The following is an 18,199-nucleotide window of genomic DNA, read 5'->3' on the forward strand; positions in this document are numbered from 1 at the left end:
TAATAATAAAATAGAATTCCATAATTGCATTAGAATTCCATAATCCTAGGGAACAGGCTATAATGCTGGGAAAGCATAATGGGAGATATAGTGCAAAACATCTGAAGTACAGAAGGTTTCTTTCCACTGCTCTAATCTCTGCCACGCATTCACTACTATTTTTGTAATAAAGTGTATTCTTATATAAAATAATAATAAAATAATAATTTCCTGGCCAACCATAGCAGCATCATTAATAGGTTAGATTCTCCCACTCAGTGTACAGGACAGGAAGTAGAAATACTCTAATTTGAATAAATAAGATTATAGTCTGTCTCTCTCTTTATTCCACTCATGCTGCAGGCTTTTCGTTTAATGAAATACATTTCTATTTTGTGGCTTACCAACCATGAATTTTCATGGCAGTCTCTGGGCTTTGTCTCCCAGCCCTGAAGGGCTTACCAAATGACCTATTAAGCAGAACAAGCTAAACCAGGGACATTAAGTACTCTCAAAGCCTCATTCCAACTCAAGATGTCATCCGTTGGAGCCTTGATGTACTACAACTATGCCTATATACCACTTATCCCTTAGCTGGCAGGCTTGCTTAAGCCTCTTTTCCCAAAATTTTGGTTTGTCCGATGGGCACACATTCCAAGACTTATCACAGGAGCTTGGATGTTTTTTATTACAGGACTACAGGCTAAATAGATCAAATAGTAAATAGATCCTTCCAGAATCCTATGTGACCAGATCTACTGGCTTCAATAAGGGCCTTAGCCACAATTCCTTACAAGTCCAGATGTCTGCCATTTCAGCACTTACCAATGAGAGATGAGCAATGGACCATGTGGTGAAAAGATTTCTGCTGGCATCCTTAAAAATTTGCCTTTCTGTTAAGACCATAACTTCTCTCTGGGATTAACCTTCAGTTCTGAAATGCTTTATTTTGGCTTCATTTGAACCTTCCGATAAGGCTTCACCAATGATGCTAACCTTAATGACACTCTTTTTGTTAGCAATCACTTCAGCCAAGTGGGCTTCTGAAGATAAGGTTCTCTCGTGTAACACTCCGCATAATGTGTTTTTTCCAGACCAGGTGATTTTTAAATCTTTTCCAGGTTTCCTCCCTAAAAAAGTGACATCATTCCACTAGCAACAGGAGATCATACTACCAGTCTTAATTCAAAATCTTCAATCTCCAGAGGAGCAAAAAATCCATACTTTGGATATATGCAGGGCTCTATTGTTCTATATTGCAAAGACTGACCCTTGGAGAGAATCTGACAGGTTATTTGTACTTCAATATTTGTAAAAAAAAAAAAAGTGAAGCAGCGTCAGTCTCTACTATTAGAAGTTGGCTCTCCATGGACTGGAAGTTCCCCTCTTCATCCGTCCTCACTCCACCAGGACTATGACAACATCTTGGGCGGCTTTGGCCAATGTCTCTAAAGAGGCAATTAGTAGAGCTGGTACACAATTCTAAGGATGCCCTATTTGGAACTAGCGTACTGTCTGCAGGTTCACACTTTTGATCCTCAAATGAAATTATTTAGTGACATGGTCTCCCTCCCTTCTTTAGCTTTGGTAATCCTTATTAGTGATGCTCTCTGTAGTTGGTCCTGGAAAACAGAAAGTTCTTACCATACTTACTAGAATCTTCATTCCCACAGCAGTATCAAGCACCCAGCTTACCCCTTCAATGATTGGACTTTGTAACTAGACTGACTACTACCTTAAGAGGAGGATATTTATTCAAATTACAATCTATCTACTTCCTGTCATGTAAGTTTAGTGGAGGAATTTAACACATTAGTGATGGTGCTGTGGGAAATGGCCAGGAAATGAAAATGCCAGTAAGTATAAAGCTTTCTTTGATTTTATCCCATGCCTCTTAAAAGTTCCAGGGTTGGTGGAACAGTCCAGATTTCTGAGTAATGCTCTGCTGTCCTGGGTTTGTTCCATGGTGTCCCACATTTAGTACACTAAAGGCTCACCCACCACCATACTAGTTTTGTATCTCCCAATGTTGTGAGGTACGCTATTCCTAATCTCAGATTGTATCTTCTTGTTCAGGAAAATATATTTCCCTGAGCTTAAATATATGTCTTTTTTGAAGTTGAAATGCTACTGCCATCGTAATGTGATTGCCTGTTGCAACACACTCCATTACATTAGCTCCCCAGCAAAACCACTTTATGGTATAATTTATCTCCTGACTTTTCTAGCTCAATAAATATTTTTCAACACATGCGTTTTCCAGTAAATGCATCTTTTGATATATATTTTCTAGCATAAAAAGCTTTTCCAGAACTCACTGAATGGAAATGTGATTTAAAGAATCCCATCAAAGACAGCCTGACGTTAAAGGGGCACTCCAAACATCAAAGACACAAGAATACATGGTGCAATGAAACCATACTGATTATTTTAAAATATGAAGGAGTTGTGTAGAAACTGCAAAATCATCTTGCACCTTAGCTCCAATTATCTCCACAGTTAGCAAACAAAAAGTGTACAGGAATGTGGATAAAACAAAAAGAGCATCACATGCAACACGAGCTTAAATTAAAAGCAACAAAATCACAATCACAAACGGAGTTGCACCAATGAGTTACATTAGGCTGGTTGCCAATTAGCAGCATCTGTCAGCTATAAAAGAGGTCTACCAGCAAGCACAATGGTATGTGAACTTCAAAGCAACTAGCAGATTTCCATAGGCAAAACTGCCAGTGGCTGGAATGCAAGTGCACTGGTCACATAAAATAACTGCAAAATGTCAAAATAATGTAATTTTGCAATGGCAACAGTCTGTTATATAATGATATTATATACCAAACATGCCGTATCGTTACAACTCATGGATATGAATGGCTAACAAGTTTATAATACAAATGAAATATACAAAGATGACAATTATATCAATGCAAGAGGTGTCTCTAATTCCATCTTCAACAACGCATACATGTAAAAGAACAGACATGTGTTTGTTCTTTTACGTGTAGAAAATACATTCTCATTGTCAGCTATCCAATGCTGACAATGAAGGATTCCTAATTGTTATATCAGTGTTACAAAATTGGTCCAAAGAGTGTTAGTTGGATATTTAGGGGACATTTGGGTGTTTGTTGATTGTATTTTAATTAAAAATCATTATGACCATATATATATATTGGCATTGGATAGCTGACAATGAGATTCTATTTTACACATAATATACAGGACTATAAAAGGGAAATTGCAGATTTGCAACATTGTTTAATTAAACATCAATAAAGAATAAAACAAATAGCTCACTGCGTAATTACACATCACCGGACCCCCATTATTTTTGCCTAGATGAGGAGTTTAAAAAAATAAAATAAAACTATTACATTCTGTGAGACTTGAAATGAGCTGGATCTTGTATGCGGTATTTTGTATGTTGTATAAATTGGGCCCCAGCAGCTCCCTTTAACGGAGGAGGGAAGTGAGTTCCACAGGAACGGTGCAGCCCTTGAGAAGTCTTGAAGGCGTGCATCCGAGGTGGGAGTACGGACAGAAGATAAACGTAAGTCTTCAGCAGATCGTAAGGGCCTAGACGGGACATACTTGTGTATAAGGGAGGAGAGAGAGGTGGGAGCAGCATTATGTAGAGATTTGAAAGCAAGAACCAGAATTTTAAATTGAGCTCTATATCTTATAGGAAGGCAATGTAAGGACTGACAGAAGGGTGAGGCGTGGGCGGTGCGTGCGGACAGGAAGATGAGCTTAGCCGCCGTATTCATTATGGACTGTAACGGCGCACGTTGGGAGCACGTAAGACCACTGAGAAGCAGATTACAGTAGTCAAGGTGAGAAAAGACAGTGTAATGGACCAGCACCTTAGTCGCACTGATGAAATAGCATGCACCATGATGTGTTATAATATAGAAACCATGCCAGGAAGTCTCATTATTACTGTATCATCTGCAGCCTCCAAGCTGTATATAGCATGGAGGGAACAAATAATGTTATTAAATAATAAAATAATAATACATTTAGGTATAGAACAATCAATTTTTTGTCAGAAATATCCAGTATATTTCCATTAACTAATTCACCAGGTGCATTACAATTTTTAGGGATTTACTTAGAGCTTATGAAAACGTAAAGGAACATTCCACGCACACAATAATCATTATATAGCTGGAGCCTGTCGCATTTGTGACAGTTTCTAAAATTGCAGATTTTTATAGAAATTAGCACTTTTATAACCAGGGATAGGAATGCCTCCCTGGCTGTCAATCAAACAGCCCAAGGAGGGTTTCTTCCTCTTTCATTTACGCCACAGTACTAAGGGACATTACAAAGCTGCGATCATGTTTGCATGTGCGGCTCCAGCACAGAGGCTTCTCAATAAGAAGATTAGTTCTTACAAAGGTTGCAGACAAGAGATTGTAAGAGGACATTGTAAGATGAAATAAATGCATGCATGTTGTCATTGGGGTTATACCTACTAAACGAAAGAAATACAATGTTTTCAATGGAGCGTTCCTTTAATGCCATTGTATCCATTAAATGTTGCATATTTTTATATTTGCACATTCTGGTTTCACTGAATAATTGAGAAGAAATGGATTGATCAATATCTCAAACGTTCTTATCTGCGATCGATCAAACTGTATCTGAACATCGTCTGTCTAAGCGCGATGCCTGGAGCCTACCAATTAGCTTTCAATTAAAATAACATTATAGTTGTAACTTTGCCATAACTAATAACATCTGTCGGGCATATGTTGGGAATGCACACTAAAAAGCTGTGATTTTGCTTCTCTCTTCAAAATGATGAACACAACCCAGTGCGCCACCCAAAAATGAAACGTTCCTTCCTCAGCAAGTGCGAATGATGTCATCTGACGAGGAGAACCTGCCATCTGTTGAATCAAAGAAAGCAAACATACCTGCTCTTTAAGATAACATAGTCGGTCCAGCAAGATCAAGGCCTCGATACACGGAGCCAGGGAGACTTTCAGCTGAAAGAAAGATTGATTAGGCATTAAAAGAGTTTGAAAGGCAAATTCTAAACTTTCGTAAGATATTTCTATGGAAAATGATCCATAGAGAGTATATTACTTTGGAAAGAAAATGGCCGTGCTTGGCTGAGATGCATGTCATTATTGAGGAAAAATGCGTCCAGAAAATGTATAAGTAAAGCATTTACAAAAAAAATAAAAACTATCAATATCTTAAATTGGAGGAATTCTTTCAGGGAACAAACACAGCAGTGGGTTTTCTGTTAAAGTTTTTACACAGTATATCAAAGCCATTATATTTGGTTATAGCCGTTTGCCATACAGCTGGACTCTGTTGTGACTAGATTTTTGAATTATAGTAATAATCCAATAAATGTTATTGGAAGTCGTGCCACATCCATTATATAGTAGTAACACTGTCTAATATGGGTTTCATTTTGCCCAATATTGTTTTACAGCTAGTAGAATTGAATACACTGCTTATAAATAATAATTATTCCCATATCTGGTACAATGTATGACTTTCTTGTACCGTGAAGACAAAATGTTTAGTCTAGCATTCAAAAAAAGCAACTCCCTGTGGGTTATATTATTATATCTTGAGTTAAAGTCATCAGCGGAGCTTGATAATGTCAATGACAGTAAGTTTAATGGCAAGTGCCCTTCTATCTGTCTTAAAGAGATAGATAATAATTTTGCAATTCTTGGAACAAATCAATGATTATTGAAACGGTGATGTCTCTGACCACAACTGTGTTTATTTCACTAAGCTGTAAACATAACGGTGAATTATTTTACAGGTACAAGATTCAAAGTAACATGTTAAATAGATTGCTTATTTCCAAATCTGATTTAAATGGTAGGAAGTAGTTTGGTAAATTTGAAATATATTTGTATCCTAGAAAACGTGTGAAAAGCATGCTCTTCTCCTAATTAGTCCTCTTCACTGAAAATGTAGCTTTACTAGAGGGCCCCAGTGAATCCACAATGACTCCCAATTGGAAAACATAGGATGTACTCACTCCACAGCTCTATTGCACATAGATCAACAGCTTATATTCATTCGTATAGGATACACTTTGAACATATGCTTGTGGAATCTACAGCATGGGGAGATCATGGATCTTTCAGCCACTCTCAGATCAAAAATGTAGGAGAATGACAGCCCATGGGGAAAAAAAAAAATCTTCAGGAAGAATATATTATTACGGTTCTTTTAAGAATGCCCTTAAGAATGCTAAAAAAAAAAAAAAAAAAAAGAAAAAGAAATAGCCTGCAACAAATTCCTATTTTAAAATAATTTACATTAAAGAGAATAAATAAAGCAACACAGATTAATATTTTTTTAAAAAAATAATGAATTATAGATTCACTTTAACATCAAAGACCGCGGCCCCTTTATATTATTCCGGTATGAATGGAGGAACATGATTTTGCTATATGCATCCTTTGGGATTGGCAACTGAAACATCATAGACATGGTCTGGCATTTAAATGGCTGAGCCAAGTATAGTAATGGCATAATTAAAAGAATATTACTTCTGTACAGCCATGCTAAATGTAAATGTTACTGTGAATAAATGAGTCAGGGAAACAGCTCAAGAAATCTAGGCAATTAAATGCTTTTTTTGTTTGTTTGTTTTTTAAGTAGATATCTCTTTAAGGGGTCTCTTTGAAGATTCATTGTAGCCAAGTACAAACTTCTTCTGTGAATTTTTCAATGAAAGCAACGGTCCTCACAGTTAACATCATTAAAATATAGTAACAGAGGACATTTATTCTCTATTGGCAATATTCACTAATTTAATTTTTGCAGATTCTGTTAGCTTTTTTCTAATTTGTAGAGACCGGACCGGATGAACAGATCAGTCATTTCCCGCAGCTGACCAGCAAAATAGAGATTTAATCAGATTTCTATGAGTCACAGCTCTTTGGAAAAATAGACGCGAGACTTGCATTTCCCTACTCATGGCAGGCATTTAATTTGTATCTTTATGTATAGAAATCTACAGAGAAAGAACAAAATAATTGGTTGGAAACAAGTATGTGTTTCGAGAACTAAAATGTTATTAGCTAAATAGAATAACATATGGCTCAGACATTTAAAAGACGTACAAACTGTGTCTTCGATGATATTGGACACAGCTCGGAAATTATACACTTGAGAAACAAGGGTCTTGTGATCCCACTGAGAGCAAAGAATTCACTGTATAATGTCAAAACCAATCATTCCCTTTTACAATGTAAATAACTATGGCTGGACACTGTTTTAGACATTTATATATCTGAAACAATTCCAAACTGTACATTTTTAATGTTGAAAACATGTTAAATAAAAATTAATTCCCATTGCACTATGACATAATGGAGGCAAGTCAAAAACAGGATGTAGATGTATGCGTGTTTAAAAAAAGGTTCTAAATTGTGAATACGTATAAGGCAAAGAGATTATATCCTTTGAGAGGTTGCTTATGTCAAATGGGTTGGAGCACTTTATTTTTAATTTTGAACATTCTTTTATCCAATACCTGTATATCAAAGATTTTATTACTAAAGAGCAATTGTGGGGCAAAGTCTAAACATGGAGTAATCACCATGGAAACCAAGAACACATTCCCATGTTTGTTCTACCGTTAGAATTTCACCCAGCAACCACATTACATTTCTTACAACACATTTTTGTACAATTCTCTGTGTCAGAAGATATACCAAATATCAGCAAACTCAATGCCTGGTTTTCAAAATATGAAAATGTAAAAAATATATATATATATCACATATAAAAATATATCAAAATATAAACATTAAAAAAAACATTACATTTATTTTAAAAGTTTATCTAGAAATTGAGCTTATAATTTATGGGACGGATTAAAATGTTGGAATCCTACAACCCTTGATGTATGATATCACTGGACTATAAGGAACTCACTCCTGAATAGGATCTGCTCCAGCAGTACACAACAATATTTAATGTTACTCATCTGAATTTAACATCTCTGATGTAATTTACCCCATGTCTACCTATTCAAGGGGGACTTACGATAACATGGCTGACAAGTACTGTAAGTGGGGTTGCTTACTTGACCAGACAGAATTTTGGAACTGTATGTAAACATGGCTGAGCCAAGTATCGTAATGCTCCATTTGTCATATTTAAAAAAAGAAAACAGAGATTCCTGGCTTCTACTAAAAGTTTAAATGGTCAGAGCTTGGAACAGCTGCACAAAATAATATAGATGATTTGCTGCACAGTACTAATGCATTCAAAGGATCAGAGTGTTATGCGTTTTCAAAATGTTTTTTTCATAAACAAAGTCAAACCAACTTAAGATGTGAAAGCTGGGCCTCACATTCCCATGTAATAACCATGGTGTACAGGACATTTTTTTCAAGATAGTATTTCTTGAAGTTAGCTAGAAAGGGAATTAAACCCAAATACAGTTTACTAGCATGCAAACTGGTGACAGTCTTGGAAAATTGCTTTACAATTGTATTAGACATACACAACAAGCGCCCTTTTATTTATACTGAGGAAGCTCGGTACCTACACTATACACATTTGTGATGTCTCAAACAAGGGGTCACCAGGGCTTGATTGGGGTGCTTCAGTCCAGTTATTATCACTGTACACTGTGAGTGCATCAGACAACTATATTTGTGTTTATTATACAGGTAATGCAACAAAATGCAAAAAAAGATGATCTCTCAATAATCATTGTTTGCATCAAATCCCCACTCACTGGTGTTTCTAGAATAGCAGTGATGTCCTCGTTAACAAACAATTGGCTGGGGTCTCTCAAAGATTCTAAGCCCTACTTTACTGTATAGAATTTTAAAAAAATGAAAGTTAGTTTCCTTAAATTCACCAGTGGGGTACCTCATGGATCTGTACTTAAACCCATTCTCTTTAATATTTTTATTTGTGATATTGCAGAAGGTCTTGATGGTAAGGTGTCTCTTTTTGCTGATAATACTAAGATATGTCACAGTGTTGATGTTCCAGGAGGGATAAACAAATGGCAAATGAATTAGGTAAACTAGAAAAATGGTCAGAGCTGTGGCAACTGACATTTAATGTGGATAAGTTCAAGATAATGCACCTTGGATGTAAAAACCCAAGGCAGAGTATAGGATAGTATAGGATTTGATACCCTACTAACCTCAACATCGGAGGAAAGGGATTTAGGAGTAATTATTTCAGATGACTTAAAGGTAGGCAGACAATGTAATAGAGCAGCAGGAAATGCTAGCAGAATGTTTGGTTGTATAGGGAGAGGTATTAGCAGTAGAAAGAGGGAAGTGCTCATGCCATTGTACAGAACACTGGTGAGACCTCACTTGGAGTATTGTACGCAGTACTGGAGACGATATCTTCAGAAGGATATTGATACCTTAGAGAGAGTTCAGAGAAGGGCTACTGAACTGGTTCATGGATTTTGGGATAAAACTTACAAGGACAAGTTAAAGGATCTTAACATGTATAGCTTGGAGGAAAGACGAGACAGGGAGAGGATATGATATTTAAATACATAAAGGGAATCAACACAGTAAAGTAGGATACTATATTTAAAAGAAGAAAAACTACCACAACAAGAGGACATAGTCTAAAATTAGAGGGGCAAAGGTTTAAAAATAATATGCGGAAGTATTACTTTACTGAGAGGGTAATGGATCAGGAGCGTATTAGCTGCGAGGCAAACAAGGCATTTGCCTTGGGCGGCATTTTCCAGGGGGCGGCAAAAAAGGCGTCCCAAATGCCCAGTGTAAATGTCTTGTTAGCCTTGCGGCTAACTAAAAATCCAGTCGTGCGGGCGGCGCTGGGGAGGGAGCACTTTCTCCTGAGTGCTCAGCTACCTCGCGCGCCATAGAGTGATGCTGGGAGCTGGAATATGACGTCAGCACAAAACCAGGATACACCACTGTAATGAATGCATGGAATAGCCTTCCATCTGAAGTGGTAGAGGTTAACACAGTGAGGGTGTTTAAGCATGCGTGGGATAGGTATAAGGCTATCCTAGACTTAAGATAAGGCCAGGGACTAATCAAAAGTATTTTGAAATATTGAGCAGACTAGATGTGCCGAATGGTTCTTATCTTCCGTCACATTCTATGTTTCTATCTGTGTGACATTACCATATTAAATGCTTCCAGTTCAATTTTTCTGTGCTTGAACGTCTCAAAGTAGTCTCTGATCTGTTGGTCTGACAGCTAAAGAAAGGAAAAGAAATAATATACACGTTACAATTAAATCTGCTCACACAGAAGTACAATTTTAAAAATAGTTTTACAGAAATTACAGAACATCTCAGCACATATTTGGCAAGTGGCAAGTAAAATGTATCTTTTCTGGTTAAACGTATTAATATTTTTGAGATCTTCCAGAGATCTTTAATTAAATACTCGAAACAAAGGCAAAGACAATAGAAATGAATGAAATATATGCAACATATGAGTAGTTTATAAAACAAACAGTAAACCCCAAATTATTCCAAACCAATAGGTGTGTTCACTAAACACCAAACTATAGAGTGCTGAGACCTCGAATTAGCTGATTTTCAAAAAAAAATATCTGATTTCGAAGAATACTTCAACTCAGTTATGGTTACAGCTTAGCTATTTCTTCCTAACGTTTTGCAATTAAGTTTTCAGTTTTTTAGCTGTTTAGCAAATAATTCCCATAATGTGTTATTCCTCTAATGCTGTTCAAAATATGAAAGGTAGATCACACAACTCAAGAGTTTCTTCAAATCTGGAAATTGTAGACAATAGATTTAATTGTTAAACCTGGAATTGTGGTGAAAAGGCAAGGGAACAGCAAATGTATAATTCTCAAATTGTCAGTTTACTAAATTTCCTGCTCGGGCAGTAAACACTTTGGATATTTCCTTATTGTAACTAGGTAGAGGGTGTGACTCCTGCAGAACCACACATTTGGGAATTAACGTTATGCTCGAATAAGTCTTTCTAACCCACACAAGGATATTGAGAAAATCATGCACATACATGTTTCTTTTTTCTGCGAGTTGTGACCACTGATATCTTATACAAGGGCTTATTTAGCAGTCAACCGATATCCAAGTTGTAATAAATGTTATGAAAATACATAGGAGAGAAAAAAATGGTCATGGTAAACCAGCAGAGTGAAGTGGGGAATTATTACAGTATAATGTATGCAAAGACACAATATGAAAAAAACCATAATACAAACAAGTAAAACAAAACAAACAAAACATTATACACTGGAGTTTACAAAGGATCTGTTTTATATGAATGGAGGCTATATTCTAACAATGATGGGCACGCATGAAAATGTTATAAAGTTTCGAATTTCGTCTGAAACATTTGTTAATTTACAAACATTTGGAAGGTTGTTATTCGCTGTGGTGCATGAGTGCAGGTGGCAGTCGCAAAGTCACCTGCTAAACTGCTAAAATATCAATATTAGGAACAGCCCTTTAGTATATAACTCTCTGATTTGCAATCCTTACGTGGGCTTGCCATAAGGATACCAATTTCCAAATAAGGGAGCTATCTGCGAAAGTGCTGAAGAAGCAAATTATACAAAGGGGCTTTTCTTCATTTTGTTCTTTCAGTTGTTTAGTAGATAGCTCCCTAATTTGGTACTCTTAATTATGGAAATTTCAGGTAAGGATACCAAATTTGGGAGGTATCTACTAAACAGCTGATCAAATTTAATAAAATCCCTTTTCTTATGTTTTGCTCTTTCCGCTGTTCAGTAGATAACTGCCTATTTCCTATTCTATCCATACATACATGGGACTGCAATATTTAAGTATACTAACTTAGGGAGCTATCTACTAAACAGCTGAAATATCACATTTAAGAAAAATCCAGCCATTCAATACATTTGCTCTTTTAGTTGCATAGTAGATATTAATTCTCTAATTTGCTATCCTTATCAAAATGGAAGGATCCTAAATAATTCGTTTTTATTTGTTTAGAATCCATTAAGTTTTGTTTCATTTTTCGTTGATTCTGAAATTCAGATGCTTACGAATTGCTGAATTTGCATGCATTCGGACGAAATTCAACTTGAAACAAAACTAATTGCACATTTCTGATAACAGTAAAATGCTATTTATTTTATTTTTCAAAAATGTACAGGGAAAAAAAAAAAGCTTTGTGTTAAATTTAATGTCTGTTGCAAGAGTATAGCTTGGCTAAAGTTGAATGATTCTGTGTGTGCTGCAGAGAAGTCTGTTTAGTGCAGTGAGGGCGAACATTTTTGAGCCCGAGTGCCTAAACCGCAATACAAACCAACACGGCAATTAAACCTGAATACTGAGGTTTAAGTTTAGAAAAAAAACAACTAAAAAAAAAAAACAACTCATACAGTTGCCCTCCATCCCACCCACCAACGATACGAAAGCAGAGTAGGCGCCTGCCGTTTTGGGCAGGAAGGTGCCTACTCTGTATTGGCGCCGGGGGGCCTAATGCTGCTGACCGGCACCATCAGCGCCCCCCCCTCACCGGCGACTAGGGTGACCACATTTCCAAACTGCCATACAGAAACACTTACTTTCTTGAGTGCATTTCATCAAATTTATACTTGAGACTGGCAAAAACATATCTGCCAGTGCATTTTTCAGTACTTCTGCAAACATTAACTGGCTACTTAGACACACATATATACACTGACACTCATAGATACACTCACATGCTCACAGATACTCACATATACACACTGACACTCACAGATACACAGACACACACATACTCACAGATACACAGACACTCATATAGATATATATATACACTGACACACACACACAGATACTCACTGACACACACAGACACATACCTAAACATACACATGGGCAAACACCTGAAGGAGAAGCTGCAGAGCTCTCTCTCCTGCCTCCTCTTTCAGTTGCTTCTTCAGTATCCTGTCAGCCTGCGTGGTCTGTATGCTGGGAGGAAGTAACAGTCACTTCCTCCCAGCACTCTCTGCAACATTAAAGTGGCAAGGTCGGCCAATGGGCTGCAGCAACCAAACGGGCCCATGATGAGGTAGTTTCCCTTTCGGAGCTGCACCAATTTCTTGGGAAGGGCAATTTCCCCATTGCCCCCCCCTGGATCCACTACTGCAGCGGCGGCGGTGCAGTTCAGCTCATTCCGGGACACTACATTGTCCCGGAATTAGGGTGCCCGGGACCCGGGACAGACTCTCAAAATGCGGAATTGCACGCTACTGGTGACCTATGGCTGCGTGCCCACCGAGAGGGCTCGGCGTGCCAGCTGGTCTAGTGCATTCTAGAATAAGATCAACGATACGGATGCATAATGCTTGATTTTTGCAGAGGAGGTAACTGGTCTTTTATTAAGCAATGCGAAAAGTATGCACATGGAAAATATGCTTTGAATTATATTTTGGCTCTAATTGGTTGTCAATAGAAAAATAAAAAAGCATCAATCATGGACAGTAATAATACTTAATAATAATAATGCACTGAGCTGCAATAACCCATTTACTAAAAAAGAAAAAGAAACAGTCTTGATGTCATTCTGTCATGGAAAGTTATGCATACAATTTATTTAATGCATGGGATGCCTATATAGCATATGGAATAATGTATAGATCAGTGTTCAGGGACAAAAGTAAATCAAGTACAGTTAAAGAAAATATTTTTTCAATTATCCAGTCATTAGCTGCAGAAATTACGAGGGGATATAAAGTATTTGTGTGTATATGCTTGCCTGAACCTCACAGTAATGCAGAAAAGCACTGAATATATTGCACAAAACTACATACAGTACATCAGACAATGTAAAACCTGAGTAAATGTTCAAATAAACCGTTCATGGCTTTTAGGAATGATTCAGCATCTATTTTTGGGAAGATACCAGAGCGGCATTAACAATGTGTAGCGTATGACTGTAAGTAGCTATAATGTTACATATAAAAATACATCACAACAATGAAAGGTGTGTAATTGGGATGGGGTAGGCCTGATGTGGTAACACTGGATAAAGAGGCAGGAAACTTCACCGTCTGTCCAGCCCCCAGCCTTGAGGACCATGCTGCTAAAATGATTCCTGCATGGTCCTAGTACCACTGTGTTCACACTATGCTACCCAGGGACAGTTCCCTGGTGCCCTCAAATGCAGGACCACTGGGGTTTGAAGCAGGAGATAACCTTTAAATCAGGACTTTTCTACCAAGAGCATGAATAAAACAGGCATCTGTATCTAACATGGGTCCCCTGATAAGATTTCCCATCCTGCTGTATGCTTTGCATTGTCATTATTTGCTGTAAGACTTAATAAAAGGGATAGAGTGAGTGATGACCTATATTGCCTGTGTGAAATGAAGAAAGGCATATGGGTGTACCAGGGGTAAAGTTTTTTTAAATGGACACTATAGGCACCCAGACTACTTCATTTCATCGACCCTCATGTCTCTGTCCTCTTAACCTTGCAATGTTAATTACTGCAGTTTCTGAAAACAGCTTTATTTACATTGCAGAGTTAAGACTGCCTCTAGTGGCTGTCAATCAGGCAGCCACTATATGTGTTTCCTGAGTGCTACTCTATTTTTGGTTGCATGATACTCAACGTCCTTACTCTCTGCCTGAGGACATCCAGCATCAGTAAAATCACCATAGGACAGCATTGCAGCAATGCTTTCCTATGGTGGAGGGCCAAACGCACTCTAGTGCTCGTCACGCATGCGCATTAGCTTCCCTTCGATTGATTTCATAGGAGCAGAGCGCAGACCCAGACCAAAAATCGGGTAAGTAAAGTAAGGTATTTTTATCTCTTACAGTGCGGGATGGGGCTTGGAGGAGGGGTAGCGGGGGGAGCTATAGTACTTGGAATACAACTTTGTATTCCTTTGCACAATAGTATCCCTTTAATATTATTATTATTTTTTTTTTTGCACTGAAAATCAAAATTACCCAAATTTCACATACACACAGATCCAGGGAAAGAAAGCAGCTTTCTCTTACTTGTACCTTCACAAGGTTGGTAGTTCGGGGTTCAACCCCTTAAGGACACATGCCATGTGTGACATGTCATAATTCCCTTTTATTCCAGAAGTTTGGTCCTTAAGGGGTTAAAGACATTTAAAACTTTGGATGCCCCGATTTAATATTGACCAACTTGCACAATAACCAAGAATTGCAAAAATTACCCTTACTTGAGGGTAGTTAGTTATCCCTCTTGGGAATAAAGCAATATTGGTTTTATCGAACTTTCACAATTCCTTCTTTACCATGAATGATGTTACCTACGACCTCACTAGATATCACTAAGCACTATCCTTTGTTTATAGAGATTCCTCAGTGTCTTATTCTCGACAATTAACTAACCACGTGACATATTTGTCAATTCAGAGGTCATGTGAGGATGTTAGATTAGACGAGCAATCTGGGATGTACAGCACAAAAATGCCACGGCCATACAACCCATATGAACGCAGTGCATTTCTTAGTCATATTGAGCCTCAGTCGTGCTGACCTATTAAAGATAGCTCCTAAATAATAAAGTTTTTTCTCAGGCTATAAAAAAAGTGAGTTTTACAAATGATCTTGCGTACCACAACATATTTCTCCAAATGTCTGCAAGATAGCAAAGATAAATGCCTGCATTAGAAGTGATGTATGGTTATTGCCGAAAAGGTAGTCACGCACATAATAGATTCTGTTGTGTATTACAGAATATGTTTAAAACAGACCACTGTAATATGGTAATGTGAGACATACCTTTTCAGTAATAAAACACTTCTTTACAACCCTGTTATGTGCTACAGTGCATTAGTGATAGATATTTTGGCATAGGTTTCAGTGTCCAAATTTTATGTCTATATCATCTCGGTAAAGAGGATCTACATTATTTCCTATGTGTTGTTTATAGTGAGTGAACATACATTTTGGGGCCAGTATTATCTCACAAATTGTCCTTAAACACCCTGCAATATCCCTTACTTTCTTCTGATTTGAACCTCAATCTCATGTACACAACTCATTAGAAATTATTCCACGGTAACGCACATTCTGTAATGACACAAACCTGCACCGAAAGAAGTATGAAAGTTTGATGCATTTTTTTCCAGAATCAGGGATAAAAACGGTGAATAAACAGCCATTCTGTGTATTGCTTTGGCACATGCTGTGATTAAATTGAGGTCTCGACTTAATATGTTTTCAAAATGATTCAATACTGTTAGAAAAACGTTTCATCGTGATGACGTGATTGCGTGAGGTCGCCACGTGCGCACGTCGAGAGGCGGAGCTATGAGGAGCGGGCGCGGGCGCGAGTGAGGGGACGAGAGATGAGGTGAGGAGGCGAGGAGAGACGCAGAGAAACGAGAGGCTTAAGGCTGCTAAAGACAGAGTGAAAGAGAGCTGAAGGGAGATCCGGCTGAAGAGAGAGCTGGCTGCATCAACCACTGAGGTGGGCTAAAAGGCTCCTAAAGCGCTACGGGGACCAGAAGAAGATATTTAAAGCTTCTATAAAAGATAAGTGTTTACTGGTATATACTGGTCTCGATAAGAGGGCTGTGTAAAATCAGGGAGTGGAGGGATCGCCTGTGTGTTAAGGGAACAGAAAAGGGGAAAGAAAAAAGAGAAGAGAAATATAATAAAGAGTTATAAAGAGGCTGTAATAGATTAATGCTTATATAAGCTTAGCAGCTATTCATAAAAGCTCAGAAACAACGATAAACGCTACTGGCTAGCAGAGACATCATTTTTAAAGGGCCACTCTTCTCCCGAACAAGGGAAGGACAGAAAGAGCTCCATAATGACGACCAAGAAACAAATTAAGTCCAGAGAGAAAAAAGAGGACTCCCAGCCCACGAGACTATCAGGGTTCTTCTCACCCAATAAAGAAAAACAGGGCAGGAAAGACAGCGAGATCCTATATCAAGACCAGATCACACAGACAGTAAGCCTAAAAAGCTTGGAACAGATTAACTTTGTTTCTCAAGATTTTCTTGTGACTAAATTGGAGGAGCAAGCGGCATTGATAGCCAATCAGATCACCATCAGTTTAAACACAATTAAAATAGAGATGGAGAGAATGAATACAAAATTAACTCCTGCATTGGATAAAATTACTATAATGGAAGATCAAATAAAGAACTTGCAATCAGAGAATATTCAAACAGAAGATAAACTACAACAAATGAATCTGAAGATTAGAGATCTGGAAGACAGATCAAGAAGGTGCAATGTGCGCTTCAGAAATATTCCTGAAGCTGTAACTCAAGATCAATTAAAGGACTATCTACTATCTTTTTTTCAGGAAGCTGGACTACAGTGTGAAACCGCTGTTCCCATCATAGAAAGGATACATAGATTAAGAATACCTAAGGAAGTTCCGTCTCATTATCCAAGAGACGTTATAGCATGTTTCTTTTCATTCTCATGTAAACAAAAAGTGCTGAATCTGCTGAGGAATAAAGAAAATCTTTCGGAGAAATTTAAAGAGATAATCACCTTTCAAGATCTCTCAATTCAAACTAGACGCTGGAGAAAAACTTTTCATCAAGCCTTAGAACCACTAAAGCAAAATGAGATAAAATATAAATGGATACAGCCATCCAAAATAATTGTGTGGTGGGAAGATAGATGGAGAACATTTACTTCAGCTAAAGAGCTAGAGGACTGGACTAATGCGAGTATGCTCTCCAAAAACTAAATTAGCCAATGAAGATAAAATGTTTTTTTTTTTTGTGTTTTTTTTTTTTGCTATTGCAGGATTTGTTGAAAGTGGTACTTAAGTATAGATAAAGAAGAAGTAATAATTATAGAATAATAGAAGATATAGGGGTACGCAATATAATAGGAGAAAGGGTGAGGCAATTAAGGTTTTATTTGGTAAAGGATTATAAGAGTAACAAAGATAAAGTCACAATGTAAAAGTTTGTTTAATTTATTAAATATATCACCTAATGATTGAAGGGTTAAAAGGGAAATAGAGCACAATAAGGATACAATGAGATAATGGCAGTAAGGCTGCTGGAATATTTAAATCAGGGTATCATATTATAAACAAGTACTCACTATGGAGGATTAGAAAAAGGCTCTCTGTAAAAAACGAATTAAATGATATTATAAATAAGATTGAATGTAACGGGCACAAATTAGTATAATGAATGATTAGGAAGGGCTAAACCTTATAAAGGGTAAAAGTATCTATTATCTGTTATGGGTTGTAACTTCACTGAACATAGCACCAAACGGGTGAAGGGTAAA

The 18,199-nt window shown here is 37.3% G+C and overlaps 1 protein-coding gene across 1 annotated transcript in view; it reads right to left on the reverse strand.

Annotated features, from left to right (window-relative positions):
* Positions 1-18,199, reverse strand: part of METTL25 (methyltransferase like 25) — a 278,234-nt gene that overhangs the window by 14,015 nt on the left and 246,020 nt on the right. Inside the window, exons 12-13 of the mRNA XM_063447133.1 lie at positions 10,110-10,184; positions 4,902-4,973 (exon numbers count right to left, since the gene is read on the reverse strand). Of these exons, the coding sequence (XP_063303203.1) occupies positions 4,902-4,973; positions 10,110-10,184 (147 nt within the window). The remainder of the gene's footprint in view (positions 1-4,901; positions 4,974-10,109; positions 10,185-18,199) is intronic.

The sequence above is a fragment of the Pelobates fuscus genome, chromosome 3, assembly GCF_036172605.1.
Source record: "Pelobates fuscus isolate aPelFus1 chromosome 3, aPelFus1.pri, whole genome shotgun sequence".
Classification (NCBI taxonomy): domain Eukaryota; kingdom Metazoa; phylum Chordata; class Amphibia; order Anura; family Pelobatidae; genus Pelobates; species Pelobates fuscus.